This window comes from Diospyros lotus, chromosome 13 (genome assembly GCF_014633365.1).
Source record: "Diospyros lotus cultivar Yz01 chromosome 13, ASM1463336v1, whole genome shotgun sequence".
In the NCBI taxonomy this organism is placed as follows: Eukaryota; Viridiplantae; Streptophyta; class Magnoliopsida; order Ericales; family Ebenaceae; genus Diospyros; species Diospyros lotus.
This window is the reverse complement of record NC_068350.1, coordinates 27,663,965-27,686,918: the sequence shown is the minus strand read 5'-3', so window position 1 is coordinate 27,686,918 and position 22,954 is coordinate 27,663,965. Positions and strand designations below refer to the sequence as shown.

General features: G+C 40.3%; 1 protein-coding gene across 2 annotated transcripts; it reads left to right on the top strand.

Annotated features, from left to right (window-relative positions):
* Positions 1-1,976: 1,976 nt before the first annotated feature.
* LOC127788572 (uncharacterized) lies at positions 1,977-22,565 on the top strand. 2 transcript variants are annotated; one of them, XM_052317027.1, is made up of 4 exons: positions 1,977-2,196; positions 2,460-4,004; positions 4,429-5,498; positions 22,188-22,565. In XM_052317027.1, the coding sequence occupies exons 2-4, from the start codon at positions 2,517-2,519 to the stop codon at positions 22,309-22,311; spliced, it is 2,682 nt and encodes an 893-aa protein (XP_052172987.1). In that variant the 5' UTR covers positions 1,977-2,196; positions 2,460-2,516; the 3' UTR covers positions 22,312-22,565. The 2 variants fall into 2 exon arrangements, with proteins under 2 accessions (XP_052172987.1, XP_052172986.1); XM_052317026.1 differs by having other exon boundaries at positions 1,977-4,004.
* Positions 22,566-22,954: the final 389 nt, after the last annotated feature.

Sequence of the window (22,954 nt, the reverse complement as noted above, 5' to 3'; positions counted from 1 at the left end):
CTGGAACTTGGTTGTCTGGCCTTGGAGTTCCGATCCTTATCCCCTGTCGGGTGGTCCTTGAAGGGTAGTCTTAGGATCTCCGGTGTTCTCCCACGGTGTCTATTTATCCTATGCGAGGGATGTGGATGTCAGGCATTATTTCATGTAACAAGGCAATGATTCCATGTAGTCTTCTTATACTCTTCTCATTATTCATCATGAGCTCATCATTATGGTGTTTTAGCTCCTCAAAATTTTTCTGCAACTATTCATAATCTGAGAGTGGGATTGTGGGTGGAGCTATCCTAGAAGGGTCCAGAGGTACTAAAGTCGCCATGAGGTTTCTCTTTGGGATTGAAAACTGTCAGAGTGAGTGTTGCACCTGATTTGCGGGCACTACAGGCGGGGCTTGCCTTCCTCGCCTCGTCGTATGTCTCTTTAATCCTACTACATCTCCCTGTTCCGAATGTTCCATACCCCCCAAGTTTGATAGTTTGATTGCCTTCAAGCGTAGGAATGTTTCTCGAGTGTACCTCATTATCTAAGTGATCTTCCAAAAGTCTAGGTATTGTAGGGTGCACCTGGATGGGGTCTCTTGTGGTTCCTGTTCTGATACGAGCGCTCATTCGGGTAGAGTTAGGCAGGTTCACCAAATCGACTGATCTGTCCCTCTCGGCATCTTGTTCTAAGATTGGCTTTTAGTTTCGATTCCCATAGATGACGCCAAATTGTTATTGCAAAAAATATAATAATTAAATTTTATGATATGGGACCTACTTGAGCTCGGTGTTGGGGGAAATAAGGTTGATGTAAGTAATGTTGTCGCAAGGGAGTTTGCTATAAGGATGCTCGCCATAAGGATGTTTGCCTCAAGGACCTTTCCACAAGGATCTATCTCGTTATAAGGATCTGTCTCGCCATAAGGATCTTGCCTCAAGCACCTTCGAATTAAGACTCTCATTGCAAGGATCTGTCTCGCCATAAGGATCTTGCCTTAAGTACTTTTGCCTTAAGCCTCTCGCCGTAAAGATTTCGCCGCAAAGATTTGTCTCGCCACAAGAATCTTGCCATAAGTACCTATGCCTTAAGCCTCTCGTCATAAGGATTTCGCCGCAAGGATCTGTCTCACCACAAGGATCTTGCCTCAAACACCTTTGCCTTAAGACCTTCGCTACAAGAATTTCGTTTCATGGATACGACCCTATTGACACTCAAAAGTGAGTTAGAAAGCTCACGAGAATCCTCGCCTGAGATGAACCTTTGATGCCTAAATCAGTACTAGATTTAGATAATTGTTCACAAAAGTAGTAAAAATATAGTTAATGTATCAAAATTTTATTGAATTCGAAAGCCCCTTCCAGTTTCATGTAGCTGAGTATTTATAGGGTGCAATTCTCCAGGATTCCTGATACTAACACGTGGTGCATGTTGAATGTGACTCTTGATCTCTCCTAGAGGAAGTTCCTTGTCACGAGGCCCATGGCGTTGCAAGGATAACCACGCATGAGGTGCATGGCCACGAATCTAGATCGTCACGAGTATTTTGCCGAAAGCCCCTTTCTACTGTGAGGGCCATTGCTATGAGACCCTTATTGGAAAGCCCTTTGCCGCGAGACCTTGATGCTTGCCTCAAGGGCATAAGCTCTTGCAAAACTTATAAAGATGTAGCAAAAACATATCAAACTCTTGCATGACTAGCGTAGTGTAGGCACAGCTTCCAAGAAGAAGCTCAAGTTGGATGCGGGAGGAAGACGGAGTTTTACTATTTTCATTCTAATTTTTCAAAATAAAATAAAAACTAAAAATGACATCGTCTTTAAAGAGGGTTGCGGACTAATCTATTTGCAACCTTAGCCTTGCGGCATGGGCTGGCCGGCCCTAGCGGTTCAGTTTGGGAAGGCGGCCCAGAGCCAGCAGCGCTGTGGCTATGGGTTCAAGGTGGGGCCATTTATTTATATTTATTTATTTATATATAAAAGTAATCTCAACATTTCCTCCTTTTCCTTCCGTCTTGATGGTTTCCTCTCTCTCTCTCTTATCTTTCTTACATTGCAGCATATTTCTCTCTCATCGAATCCTCATCGTCATCGTCAAAATCACCGTCGCCCTCGTCGCCTCTGCTTCCTCGCCGGCAGCCGCCAGCGTCTCCCAGCGGATTCCGCCAAGAATCGGCCCCCCGAATCTGTGATATTGCGGTCCATGGACGTTCAATTTCTTGTAAGTCCTCTCATACCCATTCGATTGTTTTTTCGCTCCGTCTTCGTCCACCTCCTTGCAACGGCAGCGGCTCTACAACTGCTACTGGTCAATCTTTCTGTTCAAGCTCGCTTTTTCTGATCAATTTCGATTGGGAATTAGTCCTCGTTAGGGTTTGGAGGGTTGTCTTCTCTTGGAATTCGGTTGGGGGAAGAGTGTAGGATTTAGGGCTTTTCCGTTACTTTATCAGATTTCGTAGCTGTAATTTTCGATTTGGTTTTTAGGGCTTGTACAATTCGATCCGTTTCCATACGAGAGAAGTAGGTGTGGCTTAGAGGATAATGTGTATACTGTGTGTAATTCAGAAGTGGTCTCGACGGGTTGCTACCATGCTTCCATGGCTAGTGATTCCACTGATTGGCCTGTGGGCCTTGTCTCAACTGTTGCCTCCCGCTTTCCGGTTCGAAATCACATCGCCTAGGTTGGCATGTCTGGCTGTGTTGTTGGTCACCCTGTTCTGGTACGAGGTTTTGATGCCGCGCCTGTCGGCTTGGCGAGTGCGGAGGAACGCCCGGCTTAGAGAGAGGAAGAGATTTGAGGCAATTGAAATGCAGAAACTTCGGAAGACAGCCACAAGGAAGTGTAGGAACTGTCTGACTCCATATCGCGATCAGAACCCTGGTGGGGGACGGTTTATGTGTTCCTATTGTGGGCATGTTTCAAAGAGACCCGTTCTGGACCTCCCTGTCCCCCCTGGATTGGGGCTCTCAAATTCTGGGGTCTTGAAGGACTTGGTTGGTAAAGGTGGGAAGATGTTGAATGCAAAGGTGTGGTCTGACAATGGCTGGATATGTGGTCAGGATTGGTTGGAGAATGGTAATTGGGTCGGGGGTTCTTTTGCCGGGAAGTCTAGTCATTGGCGGAAGAATGGAGGAGTGTTTTTTAGTAATGACAACAATTGTATGGAAGAGAAGTCTTACTCAGGAGTTGTTATTTTTGCCTGCAAGGTATTGACAGCTTTTTTCTTGAGCATTGGATGGCTTTGGAGAAAAATAACAAAGATTGGTTCTAGAGACGGTGCTTCATCAGATGCAGATAACAATGGAATGTCAAGTAAACGAGGAGAAATTGGGGAAAATTTTCATGAGAGTAAAGGGGAGAAAGCTCGCAGAAAAGCTGAAGAAAAGAGGCAGGCTAGGCTGGAGAGGGAGCTATTAGAAGAGGAGGAGAGAAAGCAGAGGGAGGAGGTAGCAAGACTGGTGGAGGAACGCAGGAGACTGAGGGATGAGAAGATGGAAGCTGAAAAAGATCATGGCAGGGATTTTACAGCTGCCAGGGAAAAAGACAGTAAGAAAGAATCAGAGAAAAAGCGCCAAGAAAAAAGGAAGGAAAAAGATAAGGCATCTAGTAAAAGCAACTCAGATGCAGAGGAAGTGGAAAAAAGATCGAGCAAAGAAACCGAGCGGAAATGGGAGTTTGACAGGAAGAGTGATACTGATCGACGAGAGCATCATAAGCCTGGCGTTGAAAATGCCAAGAACTACAGCACAGAAATGGCTACTGGGGTCAAGGGTGTTAGTGCAAGCAATCATAGCCGGGGAAATCCAGGAACACGATACCTGGATCGTATGAGGGGAACCTTTTTGTCTTCTTCTAAAGCATTTACTGGAGGTAGTTTTTTTGGGAAGGGTGTTACTAATGCTGCTCCCTTTTCAAGAGAAAACAAATCTAATGTTTCTGTGGATCATGTCCATACTGCTAATAGGAGAGAGTTATCTCAGCCTGGAAAATCAAATATGAATGGGGATGATAAGATCATCAACCGCCCGGTAAGTTATCTTGCTGCACAACACTGTTTATATATATTTTTTAATTAATCACGTATTGCATGTGTGCGTCAGTTATCTTAAATAGGTATGGAAATGATTAAATTGATTGATTTTTTTTTTTTTTTAAATCAGAGATTATATAATGGATGGCATGTATATTTTTCTGAAATATGTGCAATTACGAATATAATGGTAGGAATCTAAGTCTTTTACATTGGCAACATGCAGTCGTATATTTGGCTATTTTGAATTTAAAAACCCAAGATTTAGCACTCTGGGTAACCTATATTTTGCTACTGCCTGAGTTTGAGATGATACTCTCTTCGCATTCCAGGATCTATGGGCTGATAGACTACATTATATCGTGGCTTGTTTATGTACAGCACTTTAAGCATTCTTCTTTGTGTTTGGATGTTTGCTGCAGGTGCCTATTGAACCACAGCCAACAACGGCTCCTAAAAAATCTTGGCAACAATTATTTACTCGTACATCAGGTGTTCCTCCCACCACTAACTCAAATGTCATAAGCAGACCAAATGGAAAGTCCCAGCCAGAAGTTCAAAGCCCTGCTATTACTAGTCACCCATCTTCAGCACCATTGTATGATAATCCCATTAATTTTGGATTGCCATCACCATTTACTTTACCCACATTTTCTTATGTGTCAACAAGTAGTAGTATGGTTCCTCCATTGACATCTGAAGCCATATTTCCTCGCATTGGAGAAGTACCTCGTGACTTTTTACCAGAAGAGTCTGAAATTTTTGAAGACCCATGCTATGTTCCTGACCCAGTATCTTTGCTTGGGCCTGTTTCTGAGTCACTGGATAACTTTCAGTTAGACCTTGGCAGCGCTGGATTTGCAACAGACACGGAATTGAGAAACCCATGTCCTTTAAAGAATGTTTCTGCTGCTGACGTGAACAAGCCATCACCAATTGAGTCTCCAGTGTCACGGATGCGTGTCTTTGATGAAAGGCATTTGAATTCTACTAGATTCCCAAATACACCTAAAGCCCAGGATATGCAGAGTTTGCCAATGGATGATACAAATACTGGAAATGAGAAAGGGTCATGGAATTTATGGAGTGCTTCTCCTCTTGGTCAAGATGGTCTAGGTTTGGTGAGTGGCCCAGCTAGTTGGGTGTTACCTCCAGAACTAAATGCATTAAACAAGGATGATATGGCGCATCCTTCGTCTCAAAAGACTATGGCATCACTTTTCACAAAAGATGATCAACTTCTTTCTGGCACTCATTCTCCTCAGAAGGTTTTTCTGGGAAATTGCCAAAATGCTGGAACCTTTGCTCCTGTTCCTGGTTCTGCTGGTGATCCGTGGTTACCAAAATCTTTTTTTGGACCCCATCCAGGAGAAGCCCATTTCTCATTTAATCCACAGGAGGAAACATCTCAGAATGAAATGATTTATGGGAGTCCCAACTCATCTGCAACTAACCATCCATTTGAATTTTCTCCAGCCAATTCTTGGTCCAAGTAAGTGAACCGCTTAATACTGTGCCTGTTTGAATCTGTAAATTTCTAAGTATGGGTGGCTCCAATTCATGGTATGGGTAGGTATGGCGTGAGTCTACATTTGCACCCATGCTATTTGCTAGAATCTGCAATGTGGATTATGGGGACAAGACAATTCTCTACTGAAGGGGAAAAAAAAAAAACTGTGATATTTTTTTCAGAAGTAGCATATTCCTTCTTGTAGTGTTTGTTAGCTTGCTTGACATGGATTTGTTGATTTCAGCTAAATAGTTTATAAATTACCAAAAATTTCCTTGTGCTGTTAAATTGACTATACAGACCTTGAAAAGGATACCATAATTATCATGACATCATATAAATTGTCCAGCATTCTAATACAATAATTTTGTTCATGATTTGGAAATATACTAATGATATTAACTTCTAAATAATAACTTGTCATGTTCTTTGAAATTCTGACACAAAATTTAATGCAAGTAAACAGGAAACATACTAAACTTTGTGTAACTAAGACCTATATGAACTATATAAAATTCTAAACTTCTAATTGCTTTTTATAGAAGGTAATAAAGTATTAATAAAAATACTTTGGAAGGGAGTTCCTAGTGCCTGAAGCTTAACAAGGATTGAGGGAATTATGTTTTTGAACAGAATTTACCCTTACCCTTATTTTTTTTCTTTTTGCAAAGTTTTCATGATTTAAGCACATGATTTTCCGCTAATAAAAATTTACTAAATGATAATATTAATCTAAAATTATTTGTAGTTGTGAGCTGGGAACATGGTAGGCATCAAGCATACAGGGATTGCTAAAACAAGAAGCAAGATATTTAGGGAATCACTAGAGAGAGAGTGGTAATGGAGAGAGAATCTTATTTGTATAACGTTGTGTTTCATCTATATATAATGCTTGGTTGCTAAAATCTTATTTGTATAATGTTGTGGTTCATCTATATAATGTTTGGTTGCCTTACTTTGTAGAGGTCATAACCTTTAATGCTAACGTCCAAGGGATATGGGGAATTAGACAGAACAAAGATAGGGATAGAATTAGAGAGAGTTGGGTGAGAAATCAGAGAAGTTGAGAGAGAAACAACATTCAATTATCATTCAACAATATCCTTAATTCTCTAGGTTACAGTCTATTTATAGGCTTTCTAGGTAAAGGTACAAACCAACAAAGCTGTAAAGTACAACACCTAACAATACATGTAATCTTCTATTATTAATATGCCCTTGGGGGAGAGAGTTAGTCCCCAAGAACTCACAGCTATTGGCCCTACACTCCACCGTCTGATTGATTCTTCTTTCTTTCTCCTTCTAGGCCTATTCCTCTTCGCTCATACGTTCCTTTGCTTTTGCTTTCCTTGCAGACATAAACTGTAGACCTCAAGGATCTTCATGTCAAAGCTCCTTTTTCCAGTGTCAAAACTCCTGAACCATATGGAGCAACCTGCTTTTCCATCGTCTTCCGGACCATATGGTTGTTCTCATGTTTAGTCAGTTTCAATTGCTCCTTTTCTGCTAGAGCTAGCACCCGTAACTGGTATACACCATTTGAATAGTAGCAAGAGTGTCATATTGTTCAAGATAAAAAATGCTGTCCTCGTTGCATGCCTGTCTCTCATCAGCAGCATAGAAGTTATCTTCGTTGCCATTCTAATCCTCCAATGCTACTTCATCAGCTTCCTACAAATATAAACTGTGATCCTCATTGATATCCTTGTCCAATCTCTTAGCTGCTGGTGTTTATAGTTACAACTGGCCAGTCCAACTCTGATTTTTCCTCAAATTCCTGCTTTACTTGATTTGCAAACCTTAGAAGTTCCTTCAATCTGTTAGATGCTCCTAAGATAATTTTTAGGCAGCAGCCCATGCTTTCTATAAATGGCTTCCAGTGCCAATTCTTGCAGCCTCGCCTTCTCAACTACTTATTCTACTGGGGCAGGACACATCATTTTCACAGAAGGCTTCAATGCATCATTAAACCATTAATGAATTTGACCTTATAATCCATTACAGAGTCTTCTTGTGTTAGGTTATTGAATTCTTTGTTGCAACTCTCGTTTCCAATCCTATCCTTTGCAGGTAGTTCATCCACTTCTTGTAAATCAGAGGTCCTAGGATGGATTCCAGCTCCTGCTGGATCTGTTCTGCAGTGAATCTTGAATAAAAATCCACTGGCATTCTAACCTGAAAGACCCGTGACATCATATCTAGTAAGTTGTCCATCATTTGATCAAATTTAACGAATTTTGTCACGAATTTGTACTCCATCTCCACAGATCAGTTCCTTTGAAAATTTGCCTCCGAAATAGCCTCTTGATAATCGATTTAATTTTGCTTTGCCTACAGAATTAGCTTAACTGAAACCACCTCCTAATGTCAGCAACCTAAATTCACCGAAACCTTAATTCGATAAACCTAGTTCGCCTTTGTGGAATTGTTGTAGCTTCCTTCTTGATAGCTCGCCTGGATCACTGGAGATTGCTTCAATTTGTCAGCTTTGCTCCGCTAGATTAGTGGCAAAATTTGATAGGCGACAAAAATTAACAACTTACAAACGTAGGAAATCAATGAGTAGGAGAAGTCTAGGCCCAAGGACTGTTCGATAGTCTCTTGTGATTTAATCGGCTCTATTACAGTTACGAGACGTCATCGAAATTTTGCCAGCCTGACCGCTTCGCCTTTCAATTTCGAACAAGAATTGTCTTCACCAAAATCATAGTCGAGGATTGATCGACTTTGATACCAAATGTCATGACTTAGGGTTTAGATGGGAAATTTGAAGAATCTGAGGGAGAATTAGGACAAAAATGAAGGGGGAAACAAACACAAATGGAGGAGGATTCAGATAGAACAAGGATAGGGAGAGAATCAAAGGGAATCGTGAGAGAAATCAGAGAAGTTGAGAGAGAAACAACATTCAATTATCATTCAACAATATTCCTATTTCTCTAGGTTATAGCCTATTTATAGGTTTTCTAGATAAAGGTACAACCCAGGAAAGCAATAAAGTACGACATCTAACAATACATGTAATCTACTATTACTAATATGCCATTGGGGTCGTGACATTAACCGACTACTAGCAATTCTCTAAACCACCAATATTATGATCTCATCAAGCACGCCATACTCGGCATTTCTAGCACTGCCATTAACCCCTTATAGATAGAAGAATGAGATTTTTGTTTTTTACCATTGAATTTGAGTGTCTTGTGTTGTTCTAAAGACCGCCACACACACAGCAAACTATCCCTCCAAGAACTCACTGATTATACCCCAAATAACCAGATACACAACACTCGACAGAAAGCACAAGAAAACAGGAACACAACACAGCAACAATCCACACAAGAGACACGATTTTATCTTAGTTCAGTCTCATAAGTGAGACCTACATCCAGACTGTCTTGGGCCCATGAAAAACTCCACTATCTTGAATCCTTACAGCGATTACATGCACTAGGAAATACCTCTCTTTCCCTCAGTCTAAAACCCTAGACTAAATAGAGAAGAACACCCCAAGAGAAAATACAAATCAACTCTCCTCTCGGCCTAGCAAGTTCTCGCTCAACTCTCTAAAGACAACTCAATGTTTTTCATGCTATTTTCGAGCCCCTCCTAGCCCCTATTTATAGATCATAGAGGCGGGCAGGACAGTTACAACCAACTGCCCACCCTGACCGAAATAAACCCCATCGGGTCAGCTTTAAGACAAAGTAACAAACACCTATTACATTAGGGAAAAACGCTAACAGATTTATCAACAAGAAAAAAAAACTAAGTACAGAAACTAATCTAAAACAAATGTCTTCACAATTCTCCACCCATTTGAATTAGATTCACTACACTTTAGCTCCTTGCACCCCTGCTCCACCTTCAATTCTGATCTGGAATAATATTCAGTAGCTTGACATGTTGCTGAAGTTTTAAAACTGGAACAACTTTAGTAAATATATCTGCAACATTATTTTCACCTGCAACTTTGATTAGATCAACAAGTTTATTTTCAATGATATTCCTAATAAAATGATACCGAATGTCTATGTGTTTTGTCCTCTCATGATGAGCTTTATTCTTTGATAAATGTATAACACTTTGACTATCACACATCAAAGAGACTTTAACCTCTAAACCTAGAAGCTCTCCCACTATCCCTCTAAGCCACATAGCCTCTTTAATTGCATCAGCAATTGCTATATATTCAGCCTCGGTAGTAGATAAAGCTACCACATGTTGGAGACTAGACTTCCAACTAATAGAGGAATTCCACAACTTAAACACATAACAAGTTATGGGTCTACGCTTATCAAGATCAGCAGCATAATCTGCATCTGAGAAGCCTAGAATGCTAGGTTTTTCTCCTATCTTAGCTCCACCATAAGACAATACATTCTTGTTAGTTCCCCTTAGATATCTAAGCATCCATTTTACAGTCATCCAATGGGGTCTACCTGGGTTTGCCATGAAGCGGCTGACTACACTCATTGCATGAGCTAGATCAAGTTGGGTACACACCATTCCATACATCAGGCTGCCAACAGCACTTGAGTATGGAATTCTCTCCACCTCATCTTTAGGGGATTGCTTTGAAGATAGCTTAAAATGAGGTGCAAATGGCACACTCACTGGTTTTGAAACAGCCATACCAAACCTAGATAACAGCTTTTCTATATAGGATTTTTGAGATAAGAATATTTTTCTATGCTATCTCTCCCTAGAGATTTCCATCCCTATAATTTTTCTAGCCTCACCTAGCTCCTTCATTTCAAATTCAGCTTTTAATTTCTGCTTAAGTTGCTGAATTTCTCTAAAGGATTGACTTGCAATAAGCATGTCATCCACATATAGTAGTAAATATATAGAAATGCTAGGTGAAATGTGCATAAGATACACACAACAGTCATAGGAGCATCTTGAATATCCTTGGCCTATCATAACAGTATCAAACCGGTGATACCATTGCCTCTAGGAGATTGTTTTAGTCCATAGTGAGACTTTTTGAGCAAACAAACTTTCTCCACCTTATCCTTGACTTCAAAACCTCTAGGTTGGTTCATATATATCTTCTTCTCCAACTCTCCATGAAGGAAAGCTGTAGTAACATCCATCTTCTCTAATTTCAAGTCTAATTGAGCAGTGATGGCCAGCAGAACCCTTATTGATGTATGCCTTACAACTGGGGAGAAAACTTCATTATAATTGACCCCTTGGACTTGAGTAAACCCTCTAGCAACTAGTCTAGCTTTGAATCTAGGCTTAGAATTTTCATCAGCCCCTTTTTTTATTTTGTACAGCCATTTATAGCTTACAATTCTTTTCCCTTTAGGTTTCTCTACCAATTCCTAGGTTTGGTTTTTCTTAAGGGAAGATATTTCTGATTTCATGGCTTCTATCCATTTTTGGGAATCATTGGATGCTATAGCTTGGTCATAGGATTGAGGCTCTTCTTCAGAAATTTCGGAGGCACTATTTAGAGCATAGGCTACTAAATCTAAGTAGCCAAACCTTAGAGGTAGCCTATGGACTCTAGGCTGCCTATCCCTAGCCACACCATACCTATCAGGGTTTGGCAGATCTCCAATGCTAGAATCAGCATCACTGTCAGTCTCTTCTTCCTCATATTGAGATGTTTCAGCATTCTGCTCTTCATCTTGAAACTGATCATTTTGATCTAAGTCTGGTTTAGGCTCTATTTCATTTATTTTAGACTCTATTCCATGAATGTCTACCTTCATTGAGTCCTTCTTTTCACCTAGATCCTTTTGGGTTTCATTTTTGCTTAGGCTTATGGTAGTTGACTCATAAAATGTTACATCCCTTGTGATTATGGTCCTAGGTCCTTCTTGTTCAAGTTTCCATAGCTTATACCCCTTCACTCCGGTTGGGTAACCTATAAAGAGACATTTCTTAGCCCTAGGTTCAAGCTTGCCTTGCTTCATATGAGCATAGGCTAAGCACCCAAATACCCTAAGGTGGGCAAGACTAGGCTTATGGCTAGTCCATTTCTCATAAGGGGTTTGTAAATTTATGGCTTTAGAAGGGGTCCTGCTGAGAATATGGGCTGCAGTGGATACTGCTTCACCCCAGAAGATTTTTGGCAAATGTGCATGAAACAATATGCATCTTACCCTTTCTAAAAGGGCCCGGTTCATTCTCTCAGCCACCCCATTTTGTTGGGGATTTCAAGGCACTGTTAAGTGCCTAATTATGCCATTTTCATTGCACATTTCACTGAATTCCTTATTGCAGAATTCCAGCCCATTATCTGTCCTAATGGCTTTAATTTTCTTGCCCATTTGAGCTTCTACCATTGTCTTCCAATTTCTAAAGGTCCCATAAGTTTGATCTTTAGTTTTTAGCACATAAACCCACAACATTCTAGAATAGTCATCTATGATAGAAAGGAAATATTTAGAGCCTCCATGGGTTGGGGTATGGGCTGGACCCCACAAATCCGAGTGAATGTAATCCAAGATAGACTTAGATGAGTGAATGGCAGTCTTATTAAACCTAAGTTTTGCTGCCTTTCCATAAATGCAAGACTCATATTTGGACAAAACTGAGACTTGGCTATTTTCTAGAATCCCTTGCTTGGCTAACTCCTTGAGCCCTTGTTCACTTATGTGTGACATCCTTAGATGCCACAACTTTGCCAAATCTTGGGATTTACTACTCACTGTTGCAGCCTCACAACATAAGGTAGAGGCTTGCAAGATATAAATGCCATTCTGCAGTCTAGCCTTCATGCAGATAAGTGTCCCCTTTGTCACTATTATGTCTTCACCTTCTCCTTTGAACTTTAGGCCATTTCTTGCCAATTCTCCAAGGGAAACCATGTTCCTCTTGAGATCGGGCACATGCCTAACTATTGTGAGGGTCCTATAGGTGCCATCATACATTTTAAGCCTCACATCACCCACTCCAACAACACTACACTCATGGTCATTGCCTAGCAAGACCTTACCCCCATTTATTTCTCTATAATTTTGCAGCCAATGCTTCCTAGGGGTCATGTGGTATGAACAGCCTAAATCCATCACCCAACTATTATTACTAGCCATTTCTGTGACAGTCAAGGCCTTCGAACTATCATAACCAAGATCAACTAGGTTAGCTTCACCATCGGGTGATTTCTTTTCAGCCATGTCTTTCTTTCTTTTAGGGCAGTATCTCTTGATACGCCCCTCCACCTGGCAGTAATAACATTTAATAGGGCCCTTACCATTCCTAGACTTTGATCTAGACTTTCCCTTTTTCCCTTTTGAGTCCTTTTTGGTACTCCTAGACTTTACAGTTAGGGCATCACTAGGGGTGGATTTTACATCCATTTTTTAGGGCTCCTATTACATCTTCTAAAGATAGCTTGTCCCTGCTGTGTTGTAGAATATCTACAAAGTTTTCATAAGACTTAGGCAATGAATAAAGAAGAACTAGGGCTTTATCTTCATCCTCATAGTTTACTCCTATATTCTCTAAGTCAAGACATAGCTTATTGAATTCATCTAGATGCTCTTGAAGTTTTTGATTTTCTTGCATCTTATATGTGAAGAATTTGGCCTTCAAATACAACCTACTGGATAAAGTCTTCTTTAAGTAAAGAGACTCCAGTTTCATCCATATTTCAGCGGCTGATTTTAATTTTGATACTTCTCGGAGAACTTTGTCTCCAAGACTCAAGATAAGCATGCTGTATACTTTCTTATTGATTTCCTTATCCTCTAAAGATATGGTTTTAGGATTCTTACCTTCAAAGCTTCCCTCGGTAGTTACCTCTTGTTCGATTGCCTTCTCCAATCCAAGACTGCACATCAGTGCTTCCATTTTGATCCGCCAGAGACCAAAGTCATTGCTGCCGTCAAACTTCTCCACATCATATCAAGTAGCCGATGAGGGTGCCATAATTGCCTACCAAAGATGGCTTTGGTTTCTTGAGAATCTTGGAAAAATCTTGATAGGATTGCTGGAGCTGATACCCGGTGCTCTGATACCAAATTGTTGTTCTAAAGACCGCCACACACACAACAAACTATCCCTCCAAGAACTCACTGATTATACCCCAAATAACAAGATACACAACACTCGACAAAAAGCACAAGAAAACAGGAACATAACACAACAATCCACACAAGAGACACACGATTTTATCTTGGTTCGGTCTCATAAGTGAGACCTACATCCAGACTGCCTTGGGCCCATGAAAAACTCCACTATCTTGAATCCTTACAGCGATTATATGCACTAGGAAATACCTCTTTTTCCCTCAGTCTAAAACCCTAGACTAAACAGAGAAGAACACCCCAAGAGAAAATACAAATCAACCCTCCTCCCGGCCTAGCAAGTTCTTGCTCAACTCTCTAAAGACAATTCAATGTTTTTCATGCTATTTCCAAGCCCCTCCCAGCCCCTATTTATAGATCATAGAGGCGGGCAGGACAGTTACAACCAACTGTCCACCCTGACCGAAATAAACCCCATCCGATCAGCTTTAAAACAAACTAACAAACACCTATTACATTAGGAAAAAATGCTAATAGATTTATCAACAAGAAAAAAAACTAAGTACAGAAACTAATCTAAAACAAATGTCTTCACATCTTGTGTTAAAGGCTACCCAAGACTACAACAATGAGTTGGGCATTACCAATGGACATTGTATTGGTCCATTCTTGGATGACTGTTGAACTGTTGAAAACGGAACCTCTTGTTTTATTTTCTTGATTCATCTAAAGAGCATTACTTGTCCTCTTATAGAGATGTGGATTTTACAACATAGGAAAGAGTACAAAAAAATTAAGGAAAGAACTAATCTTGTACAATTAGCTAAAATAGAATAAGAAAGAATTGACTATATACAATTAGGAAACTTCCTAAACGGGAATAGGAAATCTCCAAAAGGAGAATTGTCGCCAATTAGCCAAGATGATCAAGATAATTAACTCCAAACTGTGTGGCCAAAATATGATACTTTGACTACATGGGAATCCACAGAATTCATCACTCCCCCTCAAGCTGGTGAATGGATACCAACCATTCCTAGCTTGCATACCAAGTCTTCAAACCGTTTAGTAAGGCAACCCCTTTGTTAAAAGGTCAACTACCTACTGTTCTGAGGGCACATGGGGAATGCAAATTAATTCAATATCGAGCTTCTCTTTAATAAAATGTCTATCTATCTCCACATGTTTAGTTCGATTGTGCTAGACAGAGTTATGTTCTATACTTATGGCTGACTTATTATCACAACATAATTTGAGCGGCCCATGGCTAGAAATTCTTAAGTCTTCCAAAATGATCTTCAGCCATAACAATTCACATAGATTGAGTGCTAGTGCTTGAAACTCAGCCCCAACACTAAATCTAGCTACTACTTCCTGCTTCTTGCTTCTCCATGACACTAGATTTCTCTCAAGAAACACACAATAACTAGTTGTGGAGCGTCTATCAATCAAGGACCCTCCATAATCTGCATTAATGTATTCGGTAACATCTAATTCAGTCCCCGATTTAAACAAGATCCTTTTACTAAGAGTAGTCTTTAAATAGCACAAAATTTTTCTCACAGCTTACATATGTTCTTTCGTAAGACTATGCATGAACTGACTGACCAAGCTTACTGCAAAAGCAATATTTGGTTTGGTATGAGAAATAAATCAATCTTCTAACCAATCTTTAGTATCTCCCTTTGTCCACTGGCTAACAATTGGAATTGTCAGTCAAACAATTCCCAAAAAATACTTCAAGACCCCAAGGTCCTTGATCTCAAATGCTTAGGATAGGTTTTCTTTAAGCTGTGTTTGTTCTTCAAAGTCATTTCTGGTGACTATAATGTCATCAACATAGACCAAAAGTATTGTCACCCTTCCTCCACTTGAGTGCTTATAGAAAATAGTATGATCACCTTTATTTCGAAAATAGCCCATTTGCCTCATAGCTATAGAGAATTTATCAAACCATGCTCGCAGTGACTGTTTAAGCCCATAAAGAGCTTTCTTTAGTTTTCATACCCTACCTGAAAAACCTGTCAAAACCGGGTGGTGGTTCCATAAATACTTCTTCCTCTAAATCCCCATGCAAGAAAGCATTCGTCACATCAAATTGCAAGCCTGCCTCCATGGGATGGCCCTGACAATGTTTGCTAAGAAGCATAGGTTATCCCCTAAGGGAAATTGGGAGGAGACTTCTTACAATGGAATGAGTTGGGGAGGTAACTAGCCATGGCAGAGGAGTGGACCAATGGGAAGGAACCAATCAACCCCACTTCTATTTAAGGCCTTGACCTTGGATCTGAAGAGGCAAATGGGGCTCTGTTTCTGTTGTGGTGAAAAATTTGGCCCGGGATATTAGTGTAAGAGGATGTTGTTAACTATGGAGGGCCAAGGAGAAGAGGAAGAAGAGGAAATTGAAGAAGGGGGAGAAGGAGGGGAGATTTCCATGCATGCCTTGTAAGGCTGTGCTTCGGGCAAGGTATTGAAGGTCAGAGGAATGGTGAGAAAAAGGAGGTTGGTAGTATTCATTGACAATGGAAGCACCTATAGTTTCTTAGATGAAGAAATAGTGACTGCCCTGCAATGTGAATTGCATGAGACTCCTCCCCTGTCTATTTTGATTGCTAATGGGAGTAAGATGGGTGAATCAATTCAAATGCAAGGGATTTCAATGGGTGATGAATGGATAGGATTTTTTAGTCGATTTGAGAATTCTCAGATTGGGAGGCTAGGGATTTCAATGGGTGATGAATGGACAGGAGTTTTTAGCTGATTTTAGAATTCTCAGATTGGGAGGTTGCCATATCATGCTAGGGGTGGATTGAATGAGGACAGTGAGCCCCCTAGTATTAGAGTTTAACACTCTAGAAGTCACCTTTGAGATGGGGGGACATAAGGTCATTCTTAGGGGCTATCCGAAGAAAGGGGAATACAAAGCAATGTCAGCGAAGAAACTACAGAAGTTGCTAGAGTAAGGGGGAACCTCACTTGGGCAATTACACTCCTTATATGCCATGGAGATAGAAAGAGATTTGAAGGAGGACCAAAAAGAAATCCGGCAAGGGAAAGGATGTCAACCCCTACCTCGAGCCATGATATCAACCACCTCACAGGTACACTCCTATGAACCAATTCATAAATTGTTGATGGAGTTTGAGGAAATCTTTACCAATCCCACAACCCTTCCCCCACATCGGTTCCTTGATCATTCCATTCAACTTAAGCCCAACAGTGAACCGGTAAACCTAAAAGACTATCGATACTCCCCTATCCAAAAGGCTGAGATTGAAAAATTGATGGACATGTTGAACAAATCACTAATCCAATCCAACCAAGCCAAAGCCCATTTGCTTCACTAGTCCTCCTAGTTAAGAAAAAAGATGGATCATGGAGATTTTATGGATTACCAACAACTAAACTCCATAACCATCGAAAACAAATTTCCAATCTCTATTATTGAGGACCTTCTCGATGAACTCACTAGAGCCTCTATTTTTTCTAAATTAAACCTTACCTCGGGGTATCATCAAATTAGGATGAACCCAAATGATTGCCCTAAAATAGCTTTCTAGACCCACCAAGGACATTGTAAGTTCTTGGTTCTGCCTTAATGAATCACATTTTTACCCCTACCTTGAAAATTTGTGTTGGTATTCTTTGACGATATCTTAGTTTGTAGCCCTAACTTAGACCAACGTTTGATTCACCTTAAAAAGGCCTTTGAGATTCTCAAAACCCATCAACTTTATGTGAAAAGGTCTAAGTGTACTTTTGCAAAAACTAGGGTGAAATATCTTGGCCACATTATCACGGGGCAAGGAGTGATTCCTGACCCTCAGAAGGTTGCAACTATGGAGCAATGGTCCACACTCAAAACACGTAAGGAGTTGAGGGGGTTCCTAGGGCTTAATGGTTACTACCAAAGATTTATCAAGGGGTATGGAGTGATAAGCAAGGCTTTCACCGACCTGTTGAAGAAGAATAGCTTCCATTGGGAAGCTAAGGTTGAGAAGGTGTTTGAGGCACTTAAGAGAGCTATGACTCAAGCCCCAATTTTGGCTTTACCTAACTTTTCCAAGGAATTTATCCTTGAGGCAAATGCCTGTGATACAGGGATAGGGGTTGTTTTAATGCAAGAGGGCAGACCTGTGACTTATATGAGCCAAGCCCTAGCCCCAAGGCATCTAGGTCTGATTTTTTATGACAAAGAGTTGTTAGCTGTGTTGATGGCCATAAAAAAATGGAGGTACTATTTGGAAGGAAGGCAGTTCATCATTAGGACAAACCAATGAGAGTTTGAAGTTCCTCTCTCAACAGAGAGCCCATAACCAGTTGCAATGGAAGGGAATTACCAAGCTGATGGGGTTTGACTACAGCATTCAATATAGAAAGGGGAAGGAAAATTTGGTGGCAGACGCACTGTCAAGGAGGGAGAACACAGCTAGCTGCCATGCTATATCAGCCGTGGTTCCTGATTGGGTGCAAGGCATCACAACCAATTATGAGGGGACTACATGGATAAAGGAAATACTAACCAGGGTGGCAGTGTATTCTCAAGAGGATTTAGGATATACTTTCAAGGGGGGGATTGCTAAGATATCAAGGCGGGGTGGTCATTGGGGAGGATGAACAACTCAGGACACGTATTCTACAATCCTTGCATGACTCCCCTATTGGAGGGCATTCTAGGCTTAATGTGACATATCATCAGATAAGACAAGTTTTTTATTGGCCAAGGCTTAAAAGGGATGTGACCAAATATGTGTTCTAGTGCAACCTTTGTCAACAGTGCAAACATGAACAAATACCCTATCCGGGTCTCCTACAACCTTTGGAGATACCTTCCCAAGCTTGGGAACAAATTTCTATGGATTTTGTTGAAGGACTGCCCAAATCCGAGGGATTTGACTCTATCTTAGTGGTAGCGGACAGAATGACAAAATTCAGTCACTTCATCACTTTGGCACACCCATTCACTACTACAGAAATGGCAAGGAAACTGATGGATTCGGTGTTTAAGCTACATGGGCTGCCAAGGGCCGTGGTCTCTGATAAGGACAAGATATTCACCTGTCAGTTTTGGAAGACCTTGTTCCAAGGGCTGGGGATAGGGCTGTGGTTGTCATCAGCCTATCACCCATAGACTAATGGACAAACAGAGCAGATAAATCAGTACTTAGGGACATACCTAAGGTGCTTATGTTTTACAAAATCGAGGAGTTGGAGTAGGTGTATGGCACTAGCCCAATGGTGGGTACAACACCAATTACCACACAACCCATAAGAGAACTCCCTTTGAAGCACTCTTTGGTTACCCACTCCCTATGATCCTGGCCGTCATGCATTACACACCAGCTGAAACTTCAACTGATCAGTACTTGCAGGCAAGGCAGGAGGCGCTGCAAATAATAAAGGAGGAGCTTACTATGGCACAACAGAGGATGAATCATATGGCTGATAGACATCGCTCAGAGAGGACTTTTGAGGTAGGGGAAGAAGTCTACTTGAAGGTAAAAAGGTTCCAACAGCATCTCTTTTGTAATGGCCCTACATCTAAAATCAGTCCTAAGTACCATGGACCCCTCAGAATCATTGCCAAGATAGGGCCAGTGGCCTATCGGGTACAACTTCCTGAAGATGTAGGGTTGCACCCAGTGTTCCATGTATCACTCTTGAAGAAAGCAGTAGGAACTGCTGAAGGAGTTAGCAAGGTGGTCCCTGAATTGGTGGAAGATAAAATTGTGGAAGTGGAACCCCAAGGAGTGCTGGATAAAAGAGTGATTTACAAGGATACCGTGCCCCTCACACAAGTTTTGATACAGTGGACACACTTACTGTCACATCCTGAGAGATGAGCTAGGGTATGAAAGGAAAATCGGGAATATTAAGAGGAGAATTTGGGGGAGAGATCCGTTGGGAGGGAGAGAACAGCAAGGAGTATGAGAGAGAGAGAGAGAGAGGAAGAACATAAGGGAGAAATTAGAGAACATTCATCTATTCATTTCTCCTTCTCCTTACAGCAGAGGCTTAATATATAGCCTCTCAATCAGCAACTGTCTAAGCTACAAGACAATAAAGGAAAAGACAAAATGTAACCACCTAAGCTACGGGACAACAAAGGGAAAAAACAAAAGAGAGATTATCCTAACAGACTTATAGATTTCTCCTTCTCCCTACAGCAGAGGCTTAATATATAGCCTCTCAATCAGCAACTGTCTAAGCTACAAGACAATAAAGGAAAAAACAAAATGTAACCACCTAAGCTACAGGACAACAAAGGGAAAAAACAAAAGAGAAAGTATCCTAACAGACTATAGGAACATAATTACCTAGTTACCCTTGGCCATGTGACAAACAGAAAACCAAAAATGCCCCTGGAATGTGACACTTACATCTTGACCACACAACTTGGAAGTATCTACCAGATCTTCTCCAGCAATATCCCAAGGTGGCCAGACTCCTTTGATTTCTTGGGGACAAGAAATAATTCATGGGGAGGGGAGTTGTCACAGCCCGAGGGCTCTACCGTAATTAGGGAGCGGGATATGATTGTAATTAGGAGTGGTAGATGGGTAATTACAGCCCAAGCACACATGGCCACTCGGGTCATAACTAACCGAGAGTTGGGGGGAATTCTCTAGAATATAATTCTCCTATAAATAAGATCACTAGAGGATGGGGATCATGTTAGTATTATTTCACTGGTCTTTTCCCCCCAGTTCTCCCATTTCTCTCTCTCTCTCTCTCATTTTCACGTGTTCTTTCTCTCCCGCCAATTCTCTGTTCTTCCTCAACTATGGAAGAACCTCCGTCAGATTGCAGATCTGACAAACGGAACTGAATTCTGAGAACATACTTGTAAAACAGTGACATCCCTGTTGTGTTTATTTTGGATAAACTCTGATATATGGATAGTTGGTATAAGTTTTTACATGTCTAGTGTAGTTTGGTATGAACTTTTGATTTTATGGTTCATCAATGTATTTTATCTAATGATCCATGTGAGAGCAAAGGGAATTAGTTTCTTTTATAGTTACTTATTTGTACGAGAAAGCAATCCCCTTGATAGATATGGTACTGATGGTATTACTTCTTATCACAGTTGATCCTAAATTTGGATAGAAGAGGCTTCAGTAAATAGCTGACAACCTGTGTAATCATCATCAGAGCTAGAATCCATGTAACTGACCCACTTAATTGGTTTAAGGCTTGAATGATATATTTTTTTTTCGAAAGAGTTATATGTTGTTTTATATTACTTTCTAATTTTAGTTGCTCATTATCTTTACTTTTACTTTCAACCTTAACTTCCATGATGAAAGAAGACACTGTAGTATTTTGTTGGGACCGGCAGTGGATAATATCCCTTGGCGGAGTAACCCACATAGAAGTTTAGAATTCATGTAGCCAACCCCACATAGTGGGATAACGGCTGGATATATTGTTGTTTATATGCATGAACAAATGGCCATTCCAACTTCATCTCTTTAGATGAAATACACATCTTATGGTAGGCTTCCTATAATGGTAAATAAAATGGTTTTTTTATTATCTTTCTTTTTTCGTATATCTTTTTTACAGTCATTCAAGTGGAGTGATCAGATGAGTTTGTTGGACTTATGACTACATTCTTGTTACTGAAGTACCATTAATGCAAACTCTTAGAAGACATTTTTCATGCCCCCAAAGCAATATTTGTTATGGATATGGTACTCTGACCATGTCGGAACCCACATGTTTGTGTTTCCATGTTTTATTTCTAAATCATTGTGTTGAAATATGAAGTCCTCCAACAATCATACAAACAGTACATGCTTTCATGGATGGTAATCCATATCTGTCTGATATGGTTGGTTATGATAGGATTGTACTATGGACAGCAGTGTTAGTTTTTGAAAGTCTGAACAATATTCTGCTTACAGTTAGACAATAAAGGAAGAATAATATGCTACTCTCCAAATTGATCATCTCAAAACTCATTTTTAGGAACATTGGGCCAATTTGATTTCATTTTTGTCTTACAAAATTTCAGTTTTAGCTACTAATTCTTGTACTTAATTTTTCCCCTCAAGCAAAATGTGGAAGAAAAGGAAAGAGAGAAATTCTTGGGCCACGTGGGATTTTAAATTCACCTATTTGGGTCAAACGTGTGCTAATCTTTGGGTTTATGCATTTTTGTTATCTGCATAAATCGACAAATATCTGAATTTATATGCATGTTGCTAATGCTTACTCCTGAAAGTGATTGAAAATGTGTGCGACATGGTGTATGCAATTGTTGAATGGATGCAATGCTTATTTGTACCGGAAGAAGAAAGTTACATATGCGTGTTTTGCGATTTGGAATATGCTCGCCTTTTATATCCTGAACTTGCCTTGCTTATCCTTTATTATGTGAAAGTGCACCTGTTGAAGTTGATAAATTTTGTCATATATAGGCACAAGAGCATATATCTCTTCATTGTTTTTGGTTATGGTTTTGGATCTTCACGATTGCAGTTGCTTTTGATGTTTTTGCGTGTTATATATATATATTATCAGTATGATGAAATGCTAGTAGTGCTATTGGATGCTTGGATCAATTTGTTTAGGTTCCGCGCATCTGAATCTGGAATCTTCTGCCTGTTGTGATGAATTAATTGGTTGAGAGTCGTGCCGTTAACTGATGGTGCTTGTGTTGGAATTTGATTGACAGGAAGGAGTTGGATGGGCGGGTTACAGGGGATGGGATCGGGAACCCAGCAACGACGATGAGGCCACCGCACGTAGGAGGGCTGTATTCGACGCCAGATGTACAATCACTCTGGTCATATGAATGAGAAAGTGAGAGAAATGAATTTAATATATGAATGATGAGATGAGGGACTCAAAAATACAGAGGTAGCTGTTGTTCTGAGAGGAGGGAAAGAGCCTCTTTTGAACGAGTTTTAGAATACTTGTTGATCAATGTATCTTCACCATCACGATCACCATCACCATCACCATGATCATCATCCTTCTCATCATCTTTACAGGGCAGAGGAATTTACATGCCAACCATACCAATACCGTACCGTACTCTTAATTAGATAAAGATAGTTGATAGCTGCATCATCATCATCATCATCATCATCATCATAATCATAATACTAACTACTACTACTACTACCACAGCCTACGGGGGTGATCATCACTAGTAGTAAAAGTAAAAATGGGAATCATGTTCTTTTGTTTTTGCTTTTATGTTGAATAATCCGTCTCCTTTTTTAGCTCCGTAGTGGAGATTTAGTTAGCGTGATAGAAATACGAGTGAACTGGGGATATGGGGAAATCTTACATTGGAATATGCGCACACCTTATGGGTAACCAGTAATACTGTTTTTTGAGTTAATAGTTGTTACTCCTTGTTACTGCTGGTGTTATAGTTTTGCTTCTTTCTTTCAAGCACATAAATTAATTTATCCTTTTCCCTGTTTAACTTAA

What these genes read in the sequence shown, in the direction of transcription:
- LOC127788572 (XM_052317027.1), top strand. Translation starts at nt 2,517, where the DNA reads ATGTGTATACTGTGTGTAATTCAGAAGTGGTCTCGACGGGTTGCTACC. An exon ending in ATAAGATCATCAACCGCCCG is followed by an intron (nt 4,005 to 4,428) that starts GTAAGTTATCTT and finishes TGTTTGCTGCAG; the next exon opens with GTGCCTATTGAACCACAGCC. An exon ending in CCAGCCAATTCTTGGTCCAA is followed by an intron (nt 5,499 to 22,187) that starts GTAAGTGAACCG and finishes TTTGATTGACAG; the next exon opens with GAAGGAGTTGGATGGGCGGG.